The sequence below is a fragment of the Entelurus aequoreus genome, linkage group LG16, assembly GCF_033978785.1.
Source record: "Entelurus aequoreus isolate RoL-2023_Sb linkage group LG16, RoL_Eaeq_v1.1, whole genome shotgun sequence".
Classification (NCBI taxonomy): domain Eukaryota; kingdom Metazoa; phylum Chordata; class Actinopteri; order Syngnathiformes; family Syngnathidae; genus Entelurus; species Entelurus aequoreus.
In genome coordinates, this window is record NC_084746.1 from 30,404,834 (window position 1) to 30,424,061 (window position 19,228).

The window sequence follows — 19,228 nt, forward strand, 5'->3', positions numbered from 1 at the left end:
TTTGTAGCTCCCATTCAACGCCGTATAAGTCAGTGGTACCCCTCGTAGTCGGTTGGTTCGAGTGGAAATGGCGGGCATTTCCCCATTTCATCGTCGAGATCGTCTCACAAGATGTAGTCTCTTTAAATATCCTTCTTGAAAATGGCCTTGCAAATATATATCTGCCACCTAATCAACGTTTTGTTCTCCTTCTTTGAGGGTCAACACTTCCTGCTAAATTCCAACTTGTGATTGGACACTCACTTTGGAATGACAAGTGAGTATCCAATCACAGTCTCGTTAATATCAGGCTGCCTAGATAGGCTACTGTCAACAACTTGTGATCTGATTGGCTTTTGCAACTGTCTCTCAACTCTATGTGTTCTCAAATTCATCCGCTAACGGTCCCGGTGAGTATCCAATCACAGGACGCGTAAATGTCACGTTCAACCTTAGGCCAGCTAGAAGGCCTTACTGACAACAACTCATGATCTGATTGGCTATTGCAATTATCTATCAACTGTATGTGTCCGTTCACTTACAGTGCATAGACGCCCGCATTGTTGATTCTGAAGGCCCCGGGCAGATTTGGTACAGCATGGCAACATAAGTAAGAACAAAAACTCTATAACCTAAAAACTACAGCACTGGAAGGGGCATAATATGACATGAAGAGAATATGAATACTTTTAGATATTTAGGGGAAAGTAAATTAAAAATTACTTTTATCTTTAATTATGATCATTATTTCTGGTTATGCTAGGCCAGCAGAGAAGGCCTTGCTGGCCCTGACGGCACACCACTGCACGCTAGTGTGACAATGGTTATTAAGATTAAGATTAAAGTACCAATGATTGTCACACACACACTAGATGTGGTGAAATTTGTCCTCTGCATTTGTCCCATCCCCTTGGGGAGCAGTGGGCAGCAGCGGCGCCGCGCCCGGGAATCATTTTGGTGATTTAACCCCCAACTCCAACCCTTTGTTGCTGAGTGCCAAGCAGGGAGGTTATGGGTCCCATTTTTATAGTCTTTGGTATGACTCGGCTGGGATTTGAACTCCAACCTACCGATCTCAGGGCGGACACTCTAACCACTCCTTTGCAGTGCAGCCCTACATGTGCCAGGCTCGAACCAGCGACCCCAATTAAGTGCCCACTAATTACGAGCAATGCTAGCCAATGTTCTAAAAGCCACGGGCTGTAGACTCATTGTCCAGCACAGCTCTTACGGCTCTTGCTGCTTACTTTCACTAGCGGTTAGCATGAGCGTTGTTACATGACAATCAAAGAGCTGCGACTCACTAGTTAAGAATCTTTGATATACAGTCGTCCCTCGCCACATCACGCTTCAAATAATCACCTATTAGCACATTCTATATACGTTTTGGCCTAAATTACCGTATTTTCTGGATCGCCCGATGAGCGGGTCTATTCAGGTCTTTTTTCATACCAAAGGTGCACCGGAAATTTTCAGGGCTTATGCAGATCTCAAATACACATCAGCAGGTACCAGAGGGTAAGTAAAGTTGGTTTTGCATCCATCCATACATCCATTTTCTACCGCTTGTCCCTTTCAGGGTTGCAGGGGGTGCTGGAGCCTATCTCAGTTGCATTCAGGCGGAAGGCGGTGTACACCCTGGACAAGTCGCCACCTCATCGCAGGGCCAACACAGATAGACAGACAACATTCACACTCACATTCACACACTAGGGCCAATTTAGTGTTGCCAATCAACCTATCCCCAGGTGCATGTCTTTGATAATATTGTGGAACAAAACGCCAGATAATATGTCTTCTGATGGGTGCCATTTTGCGGTCCTTATACACACACCATAGTAATACTTGTATCTCTGACTACGGTAGCCGTAATGGGCCGACAATCCATACTAAAACATTGTGACAGATGTTTGAGTGCCGTGTGTAATGTTCTTTATTTTCAATGGGACATTTAAAGTTGTTTACTGGCGTCATATTGCAGTCTACACATATCTCTTATGTGTGACTGCCATCATATTGCAGTCTACACGTATCTCTTATGTGTGACTGCCATCATATTGCAGTTTACACATATCTCTTATGTGTGACTGCCATCATATTGCAGTCCACATGTATCTCTGATGTGTGACTGCAATCATATTGCAGTCTGAACGAATCTCCTATGTGTGACTACCATCTACTGGTCACACTTATCATTACACCATGTACCAAATGAAATTGCTCCGAGGTCGGTAAGCACAACCAGAATAATTCCGTACATTAGGCGCTCTGGGTTATAAGGCGCACTGTCGATTTTTGATAAATTGAAAGGATTTTAAGTGCGCCTTATAGTCCGAAAAATACGGTAAGCATTTTCAAGCAAAACATGGCTAAATGAACAAAAAATATTAATACTACAGTAGTATAGGCCACAAGAGAAGACCAAACCGGGGCGGCGTGGCGAAGTTGGTAGAGTGGCCGTGCCAGCAATTGGAGGGTTGCTGGTTACTGGGGTTCAATCCCCACCTTCTACCATCCTAGTCACGTCCGTTGTGTCCTTGGGCAAGACACTTCACCCTTGCTCCTGATGGGTGCTGGTAGCGCCTTGCATGGCAGCTCCCTCCATCAGTGTGTGAATGTGTGTGTGAATGGGTGAATGTGGAAATACTGTCAAAGCGCTTTGAGTACCTTGAAGGTAGAAAAGCGCTATACAAGTATAACCCATTTATCATTTAAACCAATCAGAGCACACTGCTCAGTATCAGGGACACTAATTGGCTAAGTCTCAGGCAGCATTACTTTGTTGGATTTAAAGAAGTGGACAGTTGACTAAAGGGTGTTACTTAATGTCTTGAAGGCTTTCATTATGTTAAAAGGGATGTAAAGATATAAAGATTTTTATGCTGCAGATATGAACATGTTTTTGATTTATAATTAATGATTCTGGAAATTAATTTATCGTGGTCATATACGGAACCAATTACCATGATAAACAAGGAACGGCTCAGGGCCCACACGTTAACATTATAACTGCCAATGGCTGCATGCCAATACCTATGACTCCTGACCCTAAAATCAAGCATCTGACCGAAAATAACAAAATATTTTTAAGATGACTCACACTGGCACTTTGCACACGGGTCTTTCCCGTACTCCTGCAAGTCCACAGTGCGACTCCGGACGCTGGTGTTCCGCCGCAATCCTCCGCCATTCCGTACGCCACCATCCCGTAGGCGAGCAGCTTCCTCCTTGGCGTAAACACCCAGCTCCTGGGTGTAGCGCCCATACATCTGGATGTGTGAGAGAGGTTTGACACCTTTATTAATACACAGGAAAAAAATGTCTGGCAAACATATTATTTACTAAAATAATAATTACTTTTTAACCATCATGGGATTTTCTTCATGAAATGACATATATAACCACGAGTGGCACTACACTCTCTTGTATTTTTTGTTGCATTACTGAAGGAGTCTGACTTTTTCTACCAAAAAATGAAAGCATGTGGAGGGAATTTCGATATTTTTGTATTATGTAAACAAAATACTAAAAAAAGAGACATTATATACTGTATATTTAAAGAAAAAACATATTAACTTAAAAACGTATTAGTATCACCATTTCAGCTTTTTCTCACTACAGCACATAATGTCTTTTTTCTCTTTTGTCTTACATTTTTTACTGTTGTTTTTGTGTTTGACTTTATTTAGACAATATGTGGCGGGCCAACAAAACTCAAATGGTCCCCGGGCCACACTTTGGACACACCTGTATTATTGCATTTAAATAAAATACTTTATATTAGCGAAGGTTGCAGCTATCAATTATTCAGGATTTGTTTGATTAATTTTAATTTGATAAAACACATGTTATAGCTTGAATGTACATTTCGGTAAAAAAAAATTGTTTAAATAATTAGCGATTTTTCTGTTTTACTTAATTATTTTTGTTTAATAAATGCATGCCTTCAACATTGAAATTGCACTTTTGACATGTAAGCTTTAGTAACAATTAAATATTTTTAAAAAAAAGTTATCTGCTGCACTCTATTGCAGTGGTTGTGCAGAAACTATGTCCGTGTTTTTAAAGTTCTGGGCTTTCCATGCGGTCCAAATTTTAGAATGTTTTATCAGTTACACTCAATAAATGATTAAATAAAGCAACAGAATATACATTGTTCTAATCAGATTGATCTATTTAATCGATTAATCATGCAACCCTAAAATTTGCAAATAGGTTTTAGTAATTTATTGACATATACAAAACTTCAAAAATTCTCCCTAAGATTTCCAATCTGCACTTTCTAATTCATAGTTTGTATTTTTAACGTTAAAAATTGGGTATATTTATGTCCAAAATGTCACAAAAATATAAATATTCTAAAATGGAAATACAATTACATTTACATGATTTTTATAGCACTTTTTCTGTGGGGACTTTTTTAGGCCCCTAAGTGTGAGTTTTTCCTGATAGAACCCTAGAGTCCAGGGTATCATTTTCTGTTTTTAAGTACTTTAGTTTACCTTAAAAATTGAACTCAAACCTAGACTGTAAAGTTATTGTTATTTTAAGATGGACCTAATATCACACAGAGTTAAACATACTTGTAGTTTATTGAACCATTCTTATATCTCATAAAAATGTGCAAATGTAGCAAACAACAGGGTTAAATCTTAGTTGCTCCAAAATGCACAATGTGGATCAAATGCAAATTGCTATTATTTTTTTGGCATGAGAGCATTAAATTAGGTTAAAATTAAATAACATTTGACAAAGATTCCTTAGATGCTAAAGTTGAACTTTAAACATTTCTGGAAAATGCAGGGTCAAATCAAAATGTTGACATGCCTATTTATATTTAAACAATATTTTATATTAATTTTCTGTGTAAAATCCTTGAAAGAATTACAAAAAAATCCTGGTGGCACAAGAAAATACACAAAACAATGACATTCAAACACACTCAAAAATGGTCTGGAAAAACCTCATCTTTGAATCAGTAGTCACAGAATGACTTAAAAAAAAAAAAAAAAAAAAAAAATTGTGCACCTGTCAACCCCCAGACGAACAACTCCACAGGGCTGCCGTCTGATTGACTCCTAACGATGAGAGGCGGAGCTCCCAGCCAACTTGGCAGCCATCAATTATGTATAAAAGCCTGTGTCTGAGGACTAAGCCCTTGTAGCCAAAGTCTGGAGTGGTTGCATGCACCATTATGGCGCTTTCTGGCTGTTCTTTTGGCGTGTTGGTGGTGATTGCTGTTGTGTTAGCCGGTGATGTTGCTGTGGCTCAGCGTCAGTATACCGGAGCGCTGACTAAATACGACTCTCTTGCACGGCTGCCTCAGCAACCGACAAAAGTCTCCCATCCACCTGAGGGTCATTTTGACAGATGCCAAGTGGAGCAGGGTGAGAGGATCCTGTGCGGCAACTCAGGGATCACCAACCAACAGTGTGCAGAGATCAACTGCTGCCATGATGGAAGGCAGTGCTACTACAGCAAAGCGGGTAAAGTCTTGGCATTTTTGTAACCTACCAGACAAATCTTAACTTTTTTTATTTCTTGCCAGTGACCGTGCAGTGTACTAAAGACGGACAGTTTGTGGTGGTGGTGGCTCGGGAGTCCACTTTGCCCCCTGTGGATGTGAGTTCCGTCAGCCTGCTGGAAACCGACGACCCCTCGTGCAGTGCGGTTGACGTCAGCTCCGCTTTCGCCATCTTTCAGTTTGCCATGACCCTGTGTGGCACTACGGTCAAGGTAGGTGGGGAGTTTAGCTTTATGTCATGGTTTAGCTTGAAATATAACCGATCATATTAGAGTGTCTTTTTGCAATGTTTCCCAGCAGGAGGAAGATGGTTATGTCGTTTATGAGAACCACATGTCGTCCTCGTATGATGTGGGAATTGGCCCCAGAGGCTCCATCACCAGGGACAGCCATTTTGAGTGAGTAAATGAACATTGCAGTGAATGGTTAGAATTAAGATGGCTAATGTCTAGCATCAGAGGTATGGTCAATTTGTTGGGTTTTAAATGCTTTAAAATATCCTCAGTTTTAGAATCTGACAAATGCTCAAGGACTTATGAATAATTGTTGCTAAATCTTGCCTATGCCCCTTCCTTGCAATGATGGCAGCCATGTTTTTCAACCAATCAGTCCTCTAAAAGTGAAGCTGGTGTTTTGTAAAGTACACTGCTTTGTGGGAAGTGTTTTGTCAATCCGTCTTATGGTGGGCCAACTTTAGGGAGGGGAGGAAATATCAGTGATGACTTCAAGATTTTGTGCCAAAGCATATCAATACATATTTAGAAATGTTATAAAGATTAAAATCAGTCTCCTTGAATTTTCTGAAGTCATCAGAGCTATGTGGAACAGGTGGTAACTAATCACTCCACTGCACTTGATAGGTTTTCTAGAACTGTGGTCCCCAACCACCGGTCTGTGACAAATTTGCTACCGGACCACAGAAAATTAGGTTTATAAAGTACTGCATTCTCTCTGACTTTACTTTCCCCTGTCCCACGAGACACTACAATAAGCTTGTTTATAGATGTACAGTAAAACTCCTCATAGGAATTTTCCATTGGTTATATTTTTTATAACTTTGACATGATGAAAATATAAATATGACAGATTGTAGCCAAAGGCTGATTTCCATCTGCATCTCATTGTAAAGAAACAAAGGGCTCCCACTAATTCAGTGTTAGTGAGTTGTATTTTTCATGCACTTTTTGCTGTATTTATCTGGCACAAGTGGCAAGCTGGTCCCTGAAAGTAATGCTTACATTAAACCGGTCTGTGGTGCAAAAAGGTTGGGGACCACTGTTCTAGAATATAGCATACGATCAACTGGCCTGTTCTTCCTGCCAACAGGTTGCTCTTCCAGTGTAGATACTTAGGCACCGCCGTGGAGGCTCTGATCATGGAAGTAAACTCTATTCCCCCACCTGGGTCGGTCGCTGCTGCCGGAGCCCTCAGAGTGGAGCTCAGACTGGGCAATGGAGTGTGTCTCTCAAAGGGCTGTGTGGAGGGTGAGTACCACTGTCTTTTAAAAGTTGTTTCATCACCGCATCTAAGTTCCACTCTTCTTCCAGAAGAGGCAGCGTACAGCTCCTTCTACACCGCAACAGACTACCCAGTCACCAAAGTGCTGAGGGACCCAGTGTATGTTGAGGTGCGCATTCTCGAGAAGGCAGATCCCAACATAATCTTGAACCTGGAGCACTGCTGGGCCACAACAACCCCTAATCCTCAGAGCCTGCCCCAGTGGGATATCCTAGTAAATGGGTATGTGTATTTTCCACTTGGATCATTTTTCCCTGATTGTTCTTTTCATTTAAGGATGCATTTTGTCTGTGCAGTTGTCCCTACCATGATGACCGTTACCAGACCACTTTGGTGCCTGTGCATGGATCCTCCGGCCTTCACTACCCGAGCCATTACAAACGTTTCATCTTCAAGATGTTCTCCTTTGTGGATCAAAACACCTTCAGCCCTCAGAAAGATAGGGTAATGCAACCTTAATCTTTGTATTACCAAGAACAATGACATTAGATGCATAGTTGACAGATTTCCTTTCTCACAATGTGCTTAAATAAAACCTAGTGTTGCAGTAGATCTTAATTCTGTGACCTCCCCAGGTCTTCATCCACTGTTCCATAGCCGTGTGCTATGAAAGCAGCACACACTCCTGTGAGCAACCATGCCATAGACAACGTGAGTAACATTGATGTGAAAGATGGCCTCAAAATGTTTCGTTGTCTCCAAGTTGAGCATTATGTCCCATCGTCACACAGGTCGTTCTCTGGCTGTAGTGAAGTCTCAGAGCCAGGGGTCTTTGGTATCAAGCCATGAGGTGATTCTGACTCCGCCGAGGTCTTGGAAAAGATGACTTATTACTGCAAGCTGGTCATGACTTTTAATAAAGGCTTGCTGAAAAGTACTCTGTTGCAGTGTGACGTTTCTAATTTGAAGGTGACCGCCTTGTGTGCGAAAGCACTAACGGAACTAATTTGTGGCCAGAAATTGGATGGTTCTTTAAGTCTATGCTTATGTACAGCAGGGATATCCAACAATAGTTTTAAGAGTTAATTTCCAGAAAGCTAATAACTTCTCTCACTTTTATATTCCTGGGAACCAGTCACCTCTGCAGTAGACATTTTGATTTTGGTCTGTCAACATTACATGGGTGCCCTGCTGCTTAAGGACCTTCTGGTACAAAAAAGCTAGTCAAAGATCTGACAGCACAAGTGTTAAAGGATCTGATGCTAAAATGAGATTCTTGTAGTTCTCCACCCTAACTGAAAACCCTGAAAGATTACCTGAAACGGAACCTTGAACACTGGATACTAAGGTTATATGATACTAATTGTTAATATTCAGTACTATACTGCCTCAAAGTACTGGTCCCCCATCGTGGCATTGCTGGTTTACGAGCATGTTCGGCAGCACACAATCGCCCTCAGGAAGAGGTGCTTTAAGACATGGCTAGCTAGTGGCTAAAGTCCATCCGTGGCCTGCAGTGTTGTAGCTATTTCTAAATCACTCATCCTCTCCATGGCCACAGTAAGTTACAAGTATCCCTGCAGGATGAGGAATAGCTAAACATGCTTCACTACACACCGTAGCTCACTGTCACAATGTAAACAAATTCCATGGGTGGATCTACACCTAATATCCACTGTAATGATACCAAGTACAGGAGTGTATCTAGTCAATACTATGATTACAATATATTTTAGCATTACATTTTGTTTTTATTTCTTTATAAACTCAGGAAATATGTCCCTGGACATGAGGACTTTGAATATGACCAATATATGATCCTGTAACTACTTTGTATTGGATTGATATCCAAAACTAATGTAAAGCATCCAAACAGAAGTGATTACATTTGAACAGAAGTGTAGATAGAACTTGTTAGAGAAAGTAAACTGATATTAAGAGTAAATGAACAAGTGGATTAATCATTTTCTACCACTTGTCCTTAATTTTGACATAATAGAATGGTAAATGACTGTTACTGCATATGTCAGCAGACTAAATTAGTTTGCTTACTAATAAAAGACAAGTTGTCTTGTATGTTCACTATTTTATTTAAGGACAAAATTGCAATTAGAAACATGTTGAATATACCGTGAGATTTTTTGTTCAAATAAAGCCAATGCAATTTTTTGTGGTCCCCTTTATTTAAAAAAGTATTAAAGTAACGAAAAGTATCGAAATACATTTTGGTATCGGAGACTAAGCACGACTGACTTCATAAGAAGTAAATGAGCTACAGCGACATTGAATGTAAATCACAGTACACAAGGGGTCCCTTAAAGAATGCCTGTCACAAGTTTGGACCCTGGTGCTATGTTTGCTAGCAAACTTAAAATATCAATGCAATGTATTCAGTGGTTTAAGTTCCTCTATGTAACAGCATTCTAGTGTTTTGGGGATTTTTTTTACAATTTTTGTCTCCAATTTTTTTAACTGGGAGCTGGTATGGTCTCATTCCTGGGATGGATTTGGCCTCTGGGCCACCAAATGGTAAATGGTTGTACTTGTATAGCGCTTTTCTACCCCTTTTTAAGGAGCCCAAAGCGCTTTGACAGTATTTCCACATTCACCCATTCACACACACATTCACACACTGATGGCGGGGGCTGCCATGCAAGGCGCTAACCAGGACCCATCAGGAGCAAGGGTGAAGTGTCTTGCCCAAGGACACAACGGACGTGACTAGGATGGTAGAAGGTGGGGATTGAACCAGTAACCCTCAGATTGCTGGCACCACCAGTTGAATAACACTACTATGAAGTTATTTTAAACTTGTGCTGTCAAAATTTTTATTAATCTCAGGGTTGCTGTTTATAGGCCCTTTTCCATCGCAGGAACTTTTTCAGGAACTTCCCCGGGTAAAGTTTCCCTTGAGTTTCCACCTAAAACTTACCCATGTAGATTTAGTTATTTCTGAATCTTTCGGAGTTCCTCCTATCCAGGTGGGACTTTTCTAACTGACCAGGAACCTTTTCGGTGGCGGGCTGTGCTATCGAACGCTGATTGCAATATTGGGCTTTCCTAAAGCTTATTTCAAACCCACGACCGCCATTGGAATATTTGCGGCGACTATTTCTTGTTTCTTGTGTATTTTTGTTACAACAAACTTGACAGCAGAGAGAGAAGAATAAAAGGCGCTTTCAAAATGCACAAACTTTTGTGGGGCATTTGTGTTGAACGCTAATCAGTGGAACTATCAGTGTTTTTACTCAGCTGTAGCCTTTAAACTATATGCAGTTTGTTTATTAGTTTTATAAACTTCATTTCGATACGAGAAGTGGCAATCTCTTTTAAACATATTTACGGAGGAGTATAAAGCCGGACTTAAAGCGGCGATCTCAGCTGCTTACTACTCTGACTTTGTTGGATAAATGTGGAAAAAAATAAGACAGTACACGTGTGAAACAAAGGTAAATAGCATCAAATATTTACTATTTTCTTTATTACATGATGTAAAAGTAGTCAGTGACACTCCATTTGTGTAGTTATTAGCCTCAACATGTTGGCGGGCCATATAAAATGATGTGGCGGGCCAGATACGGCCCCCGGGCCTTGAGTTTAACACCTGTGACTTAGAGGAATGGTTGCACACTGTGTGTCAGGGCTGTACATTGCGAACAACTTACTCGCATTTGCGACTAAAAATAGGTCGTGCAACGAGAAAAAATGAAGTAGCACTCGTGCGAATATTGGTTGCAACCCTTTAATTCTCGTTTTGCTCCTAAAATAAAACCATAAACGTGGATCAAATAGAGTAAGATTAGGGGAAAAGAAATACTGTTGTCCACAGACACTTTTTTGCAATGTGTTGCTGGCATTAAATTCAAAGTTAATGATTATTTGCAAAAAAAAAACAAGTTTCTCAGTTGGAACAGTAAATATCTTGTCTTTGCAGTCCATTAAATTGAAAATAAGTTGAAAAGGATTTGCAAATCATTGTATTCTGTTTTTATTCACGAATTACACAACGTTCCAACTTCACTGGTTTTGGGTTTTGTAATACACTCATGGTCCTTCAAAAGCTAAATGTGTCTGTTTTTGCAATGCATACAATGCACTGTTAGAACTGACCTCTGGTTAAAACGAACACTTGCTAACTTGGAGCTGTATGATCCAGAATGAGCACTGCATTGGAATTCAAAATGCTCAAGTTGTATATCTGAATCAATTGGAATGTTGCCATCCAGCAAGCCAAAAGGTCTGCTTAAAGATGAGCATCATGTTTCCTCCATCTCACTGCAAGACTTTTTCTTGCCCTTGCAGTTTTCTACAGTATATGCTTCTACTTGCATCATTCCCCCTCACTGCTCTGCACACCCCCTTTTGCAACTCCTCCGCCCCCTACTTTCATTGAAATGGGCATCACGATTCCTCCAGACTTGCTTGTTCTGCTCATATGAACAGGAGTGGGGGGTGCAAGCACGGCGGCTATATTGGGCTCCTGATGGACGAGCAAAGAGCCCCATGCTGCCAGCGTGCTCATCTCCCTCCACGTTAACCTCCAACCTGCCGCAATTCTTTATTTTGACTTTTTGCTGTACATCAGTGATATATATACTGACAATCAGCAGCGTTCTCAAAGAGCGAGAGGGTGCCAGCAAACAACCACTAATCGTCTGCTACGTTGACAAACGGCATATCGCAGAGGAGTGGTTTCACCACTGAGCTACAGGTTTGATTAAAGTTAATAAGGCATTGCAAATGACAAAGTTATCATTTTGAGGGCGAAAACCACACCATGTTATGATAGATTGTTGATGAGCGAGTGTCCTAATTATAGTGGTAAATAACCGTAGCACAATGTCATTTTCAGTTGATTTAATAGGAAGAATCCAAGGTCACAAAGCTAAAACAGAACTGGAGACATCAGTAAATCTTGAGAATGCCAATCAGGAAAAGAGGGATGATAACCCTAGAAGCAATTATGCAGCTTCTTCCAGGACAGTAAAGGGTCAATATACTTGAAATATACTTCCAACCACTTGGTGGCAGTTATGCGTCAGTTGGGTGTTTAACAAGCTCCAACAGGCAGAAGAAGCCAGAAGCACATGCAGTGCATTTTAAAGGGAAGTATTTAAAACTCATTTATGACGGCAACAATGTTTTCAAAGCAATTTTTAAAAGTATCAATTGGAATTTCGTCTTTTCTGAATGCATTATTGTTGTTAAATTGGATATGGGTATTAAACAATGCCAAAGGGTCAAATCTTAAAGGCCTACTGAAATTAAATTTTCTTATTTAAACGGGGATAGCAGATCCATTCTATGTGTCATACTTGATCATTTCGCGATAATGCCATATTTTTGCTGAAAGGATTTAGTAGAGAACATCGACGATAAAGTTCGCAACTTTTGGTCGCTGATAAAAAAAAAGCCTTGCCTGTACCGGAAGTAGCGTGACGTCACAGGTTGAAGAGCTCCTAACATCTGCACATTGTTTACACCAGCAGCGAGAGCGATTCGGACCGAGAAAGCGACGATTACCCCATTAATTTGAGCGAGGATGAAAGATTTGTGGATGAGGAAAGTGAGAGTGAAGGATTAGAGTGCAGTGCAGGACGCCAGGATGTATCTTTTTTCGCTCTGACCGTAACTTAGATACAAGGGCTCATTGGATTCCACACTTTCTCCTTTTTCTATTGTGGATCACGGATTTGTATTTTAAACCACCTCGGATACTATATCCTCTTGAAAATGAGAGTCGAGAACGCGAAATGGACATTCACAGTGACTTTTATCTCCACGACAATACATCGGTGAAGCACTTTAGCTTCGGAGCTAACGTGATAGCATCGTGCTTAACTGCGGATAGAAACAGAAGAAACATGCCCCTGACTGGAAGGATAGACAGAAGATCAACAATACTACTATTACTTCTACTATCAGGAGACACCGAACCAAAACCTGGACCTGTAACCACACGGTTAATGCTGTCCAGCCTGGCGAAGCCTAGCAATGCTGTTGCTAACGACGCCATTGAAGCTAACTTAGCTACGGGACCTCGACAGAGCTATGCTAAAAACTTAAGCTCTCCACCTACGCCAGCCCTCATCTGCTCATCACCACCCGTGCTCACCTGCGTTCCAGCGATCGACAGCTCGACAGAGGACTTCACCCGATCATCGGTGCGGTCGGCGGCTAGCGTCGGATAGCGCGTCTGCTATCCAACTCAAAGTCCTCCTGGTTGTGTTGCTGTAGCCTGCCGCTAATACACCGATCTCACCTACAGCTTTCTTCTTTGCAGTCTCCATTGTTCATTAAACAAATTGCAAAAGATTCACCAACACAGATGTCCAGAATACTGTGGAATTTTTCGATGAAAACAGACGCTGTTTGTATTGGGACACAATGGTGTCCCAATACTTCCGTTCAATCCGTGACGTCACGCGCAAACGTCATCATACCGAGACGTTTTCAGCCGGATTTTTCCCGGGAAATTTAAAATTGCACTTTATAAGTTAACCCGGCCGTATTGGCATGTGTTGCAATGTTAAGATTTCATCAATGATATATAAACTATCAGACTGCGTGGTCGCTAGTAGTGGGTTTCAGTAGGCCTTTAAGGTTCGTGCATTTTGGCTTGAGCTTGCACACTTTTTTAGATGCCTCTGTCGGCGAGGTCTTGCAGTCTGGCTACATTGTGACGTGGAAGCACTTATTTAGACGTTAAATCATTAATCGATCAATATTCATTTGTGTAGCCCTTAATCACAAGTGCTTCAAAGGGCTTCACATTAGGTCAAGCTGTCAGCCATAGGGGGAGTATATATATATACAGTACAGGCCAAAAGTTTGGACACACCTTCTCATTTCAATGTGTGTTCTTTATTTTCATGACTGTTTACATTGGGGATTGTCACTGAAGGCATTAAAACTATGAATGAACACGTGGAGTTATGCACTTAGTTATGTAACATGTTTTATATTCTAGTTTCTTCAAGAAAGCCACCCTTTGCTCTGATAACTGCTTTGCACACTCTTGGCATTCTCTCGATGAGCTTCGAGCACACCTGTGAAATGAAAACCATTTCAGGTGAAGCTCTTGAAGCTCATCGAGAGAGTGCCAAGGGTGTGCAGCAAAGCTTCAGTCGGAGAAGAGAAGTATGTGGCTCAAAACTATTAGTGGCGTGTCATTTTAATGAGCTATGAGTGTTTGTGATGCTTTTATCTAATGGTAAAATAGACAATATAGCATAAAGACAATAATCTCACTGACTGAACATATCCTTCATTTATAAAGCACAACTGAAATGTTGCCAGTCACATTAATAAACAACAAATATCTTCCCTCTCTTTTTGTCACAGTAGTTTTTATAAGTGATGAAAGCTCATTGGAGACCTGCTCTCTATCAAAAAGCTGCACACCTGTTAAATAAATATGTTTATTTTTATTAAGTTAAGCAGAAAATATTTCTATTTAAGACAATTTAAAAAAAAGTGCACTTAATTCTTACTACACTTATTGTCACCAAGTTTTGAGCAAATCAATGACTTCCAGTTCAGTAAAACCAGGGGCGTCACTAGCTTTTAAGGACAGGGGGGGCTTAGCCCCCAGGAGATGCACAGGATGCGAGCGAACGTAGCGCACGAGCACAAAACTTCACAAACGGCTAACAAAGACTTAGAAATTATTAATTGTTATTATTATTATTTCATTCGGTTTATTTTCAATCTGTGTTCAGTACAACAACAAACATGTGTTTGCACAGTGACATTTTGTTTACAGCATCAACAAGAAACAATTACTTGCATGATCCTTCAAGATACACTGAAACACAATGAAAGTCATGGCATTAGCCTCTATGTTATTAATTCACAACATAGAGGCTAATGCCATGACTTTCGCTCACAATACAATAATTGTTTGTTCCCAAATATTTTGAAGTTGCACAGATTACATTTTGGGCACATATGTGACTAAAATGGTTGTAAATTCAAGCCCTGGAAATGTTACTTAATTACTTGAATTAAAGTAATATCTGGATTGGGATAATTTGGCTTGTATATAATATATTTATATATTTTTATTATGGCAAACCGTTAAGGAAATTAAATATATATGGAAGTCTGAATAGAAATGAGAAACGTTTAGATATACTGTAAATAAGAAAGACTTTGAGTCCGTTTGCTGATCTGAAAAAGAGCCAAAGCTGTCAAAGAGCTGAGGGACCATCTTCAAAGTGCAATGCTGAAACAAATAATGCAAACAATAAAATGTAACTTCTAGGACTTGAGATTAACGTAGTCTCGTCATCCCGGGGACGGTAAAAAAAATGCTCGGGACGAAATTAAATGCTCCCCGGGACGATGGCTTTTAACCATTTTTTTTCTTTTTCTTTTTATATATTTATTCATTTTACATTTTATATTAAATGTCTTGGTTTTTCCTCCCTCTGAAAATCCTATGAAATGTTTAACAAGCCATCATATAATAATACAACAGCTATTAATGTAACAATATAATAAAACAAATATATTTAATGATGTTTTTTTGCATTATTTTAACAATAGGCTAATGTATATTACTTTATATAGATTCTACAAGAAACACAAAACTTAAAAACTAAATTATTTACAATTGCAGACACAAGGTTCTTGTTCTGCAGTGCTGTGTGCTAATGTGCTTCGTACACCTGCAGGACCGCAAGCAAGGTCGCAGAGAAAATGCGGACTGGATTTTGAGTGATGTGGGCATTTTCTATATGAACAAGTGGAATGGATTGGATACCGACGCACTAAAGAGGCTCTCTACCTTACGCTATGAAGTGAGGGGAAACTGAGTGAATAATGACAGGTTATATGATTGTTTATTTAAACTCATATTCGGGCCACTTTATAATGAATATGTCGGCATGTATTTGTAAAAAAAAACAAAAAAAAACAAAAATTATTTTTTTAACACCAAATTATTTAGGGGGGCTTAAGAACATTTTAGGGGGGCTTGAGCCCCCCTAAAATAGGCCTAACAACGCCAATGAGTAAAACATTTAGATAGGGTTCCCGTATGACATTCTGACTACAAAATTACATTTGTATCGAAATATTAGTTGTTGTTTTTTAAAGAAAATTGTATTCATGCAAGCAAATAATAACTTTGTAAATATTTATGATTAATCACAGAATTAGAGTGTGATTAATCTAAAAATGTAATCACTTGACAGCCCTAGTAAAAAAGGTGTATGTATATATATATACAGTATATGTATGTATTTAAACTGTAGGTATATATATATATATATATATATATATATATATATATATATATATATATATATATATATATATATATATATATATATATATATATATATATATATATATAAGGCTATTTTATTAGAATTGTGTATGTCATGCCCTTGTGACAGTTGTGTCTAATAAATATATATATGTATTTAAACTGTGTACATTTTCTAAATATATGTTGATGATACTTTTGGAGAAGGTGGGGGCATTTGCAATCTGGTAACGCCTCCAGAGTCAAGCATCTTGCAGGCATACTCAAAAATCGGGTTGTAAATGTTACTGTGGAGCATAATTTATACAAAATGCACACTAAAGCATATCCAACACATATTAGCCTGTTATCTGTAATGAAAATATCAAACAAACAGAAGAAGTCTGGAGCCAAAGTCATGGAGAAGTTTTTTAAACGCAAAAATTATAACTCAATTGGTGAAGCTATATTTTCAGGTGCACTTTAATTTTTATTGACCGTTTAGTTCAGAGACATATTCATTAACAATGTTGTTATTTATTCTAGCACAACGTAATTGTATGTAAATGTATTTTTCCCAGTTATTTTTGGGTCCCTTCTAATGCAGCACATTTTGGTCAGTACTTTATTTTTAAGCCTAAGGTTTATGCGTTAAATGAATAATTATCTTTGACAAAATGTATCCTGTTAAACTCTAAGTAGGTTAGATATAATTATTGAATATGATTACAATCAAGAGTAAAATTACTAAATTTGGTGTTAATATTTCAGTGGGCCCGGGATCCTCTGTAGTGGAAAAGTTGGGCCCCTTGGTAAAAAAAACAAAAACTGAACGAGACCACAAGGAAGTGTTTTACATGTAGATTAGGGTTATGTGAGGAAAGGGTGTTGGTGTAAAAATGAATGCCAGTTATTTGCGACTGCGACCCCAGACAAGAAACGAGCTTCACATGCCAATCTGTGTAAAAAATAAAATGTATCCAAAAATTAGGTGGGCTGTTTAGCCCGAAAATTATGATATTATTGTTCCAACTGTTACCAATAGTAGAGTACAATACTCATCAAATACCTTCTTGTTCTCTCTTCAAAGGGTTGGTAGTTTAACTTTATTTTCTAATACAGTAATGCTCAAACTGTGGTACGTGCACCACTAGTGGTACCCGGGCTCCATCTAGTATACGCCAAATATTTGAGTCATTATTTAAGTACTGTGCTTATTTTCCTATATTCAAACACAGTGGTACTGTTCAAACTGTGAGTAATGTTACAGTATCTAAAATATTAAATATACTTGTTAAATAAAACCTCTGCCTTGTTTTTATTCATACTTAGGCCTACTACGCTTCTGTATTTTAATGTTGCTGGATCCAGTGGTCCTTGGAGAGCCAGGTATTTTCTGAGGTGGGACTTGGCGAACAAAGTTTGAGAACCACTGTACCGCGGACTATAAAGCGCACTTAAAATCCTTTCATTTTCTCAAAACTCGACAGTGCGCCTTATAACCCGGTGCGCCTAATGTACGGAATAATTTTGGTTGTGCTTACTGAACTCTAAGCTATTTTATTTGGTACATGGTGAAATGATAAGTGTGACCAGTAGATGGCAGTCACACATAAGGGATATGTGTAGACTGCAATATGACTCAAGTAAACAACACCAAAATGTTATATGTTCCATTGAAAATATAGAACATTACACACGGCGCTCAAAAATCCATCAAAATGTTTTAGTACCACTTTGGTAAGCTATGAAGCCGCACCACTTGATGGATTGTACTGTGCTTTAACGTACAAGTATTATTATGGTGTGTGTATAAGGTAATAAATATTATCTGGCATTTTGTTTCACAATGTTATGCAAAATCAACTTTTCTTACCTTCTGGTACCAGCTGATCTGTATTTGGGATCTGCATAAGCCCTGAAAATTTGCGCAAGTCCGCCTTTGTAGTCCGTGGCAACACCGTAGTCGATAAGCTTCTTCTTTTTCTCTATCTTTTTGTTATGGGACATTCATCCTCCGCTGTTGCCATTTCTAATATAAAGTAGTGTAAAGTTCTTACTTATATCTGTCAGTAAAATCTCCATGAAAGCGCTAAAACATACCGGTGTAGTGAGTTTACCTTATTCACCCAAGGAACTTTAGTTATTAGAGAGTTCCGGTCGGTTGTTTTTTCATGGGACACATTTCCGGCGTTATTATTGGTATACTAGTGAGCCACGGATGAGGAGATGCTGTTCCGTTATTGATTTAAGTAAAGTCTGAATGTCAATAAAACAGTTAGCTCCATCTTTTGACACTTCTTCCACTCCAGTCCTTGCAGGCTACACCGCTACAACAAAGATGATGGGGAGAAGACACTGTCGAAGGTGAGCCACGTAAATAAGACCGCCCACAAAACGGCGCATCCTGAAGCGACTGTCAGAAAGCGGCTTGAAGATGATCTGTAAAACATAATCTATGCAACATTTTGACCAAAGATCCACCATCACATGTTATGTAGACCACAAGAAGGTGTTTAACATTTAGAAAAAAATAATAACAATATGACCCCTTTAATGCGCCCTATAATCCGGTGCGCCTTTTGTATGAAAAAAAACCTGACTAGACCCACTCATAGGCAGTGCGCCTTATAATCCGGTGCGCCCTATGGTCTGGAAAATACGGTACTTCTCTTGATACTCTGACAGTTAAAATGTCTTCCTTAAAACACTGTCTGTATTTTTTTTCCTCAAAAGTTGTATTTTATTTATACAGTTTAAGCCTGCTACATACAGTATTTCCCATGGGGATAATTGTTTGGAAATTACAACATTAGGGATACTGTCCTTGAGTTTAAACTGGAAATAAAAATTAATTGGGGACTTTAACAGTGGTAAATGGTAGCTGTGTATTTTATTGGCTGTTTTACTGCTCTCTTTTTTATAGTCCGTTGGAGTTTTTTATTGTGTCCCGCTGCCCGGCCTACATTGTCATTAGTTATTATGTCCTACTGCTGTGCATTCTGATGCTGCTC

The 19,228-nt window shown here is 39.3% G+C and overlaps 2 protein-coding genes across 4 annotated transcripts in view; one reads left to right on the forward strand and one right to left on the reverse strand.

The window, feature by feature from the left end:
* The window catches only part of clcn2a (chloride channel, voltage-sensitive 2a), a 156,899-nt gene that overhangs the window by 99,330 nt on the left and 38,341 nt on the right, over window positions 1-19,228 (reverse strand). Inside the window, exon 2 of the mRNA XM_062022608.1 lies at window positions 3,080-3,248. Within this exon, the coding sequence (XP_061878592.1) occupies window positions 3,080-3,248 (169 nt within the window). The remainder of the gene's footprint in view (window positions 1-3,079; window positions 3,249-19,228) is intronic.
* Window positions 5,129-7,898, forward strand: LOC133631331 (zona pellucida sperm-binding protein 4-like). Of its 3 annotated transcripts, none has more exons than XM_062023511.1 (8): window positions 5,129-5,465; window positions 5,528-5,715; window positions 5,801-5,901; window positions 6,830-6,987; window positions 7,051-7,243; window positions 7,318-7,465; window positions 7,597-7,672; window positions 7,753-7,898. In XM_062023511.1, the coding sequence occupies exons 1-8, from the start codon at window positions 5,174-5,176 to the stop codon at window positions 7,845-7,847; spliced, it is 1,251 nt and encodes a 416-aa protein (XP_061879495.1). In that variant the 5' UTR covers window positions 5,129-5,173; the 3' UTR covers window positions 7,848-7,898. The 3 variants fall into 3 exon arrangements, with proteins under 3 accessions (XP_061879495.1, XP_061879497.1, XP_061879494.1); XM_062023513.1 differs by having other exon boundaries at window positions 5,804-5,901; XM_062023510.1 differs by having other exon boundaries at window positions 5,804-5,901; window positions 6,830-7,243.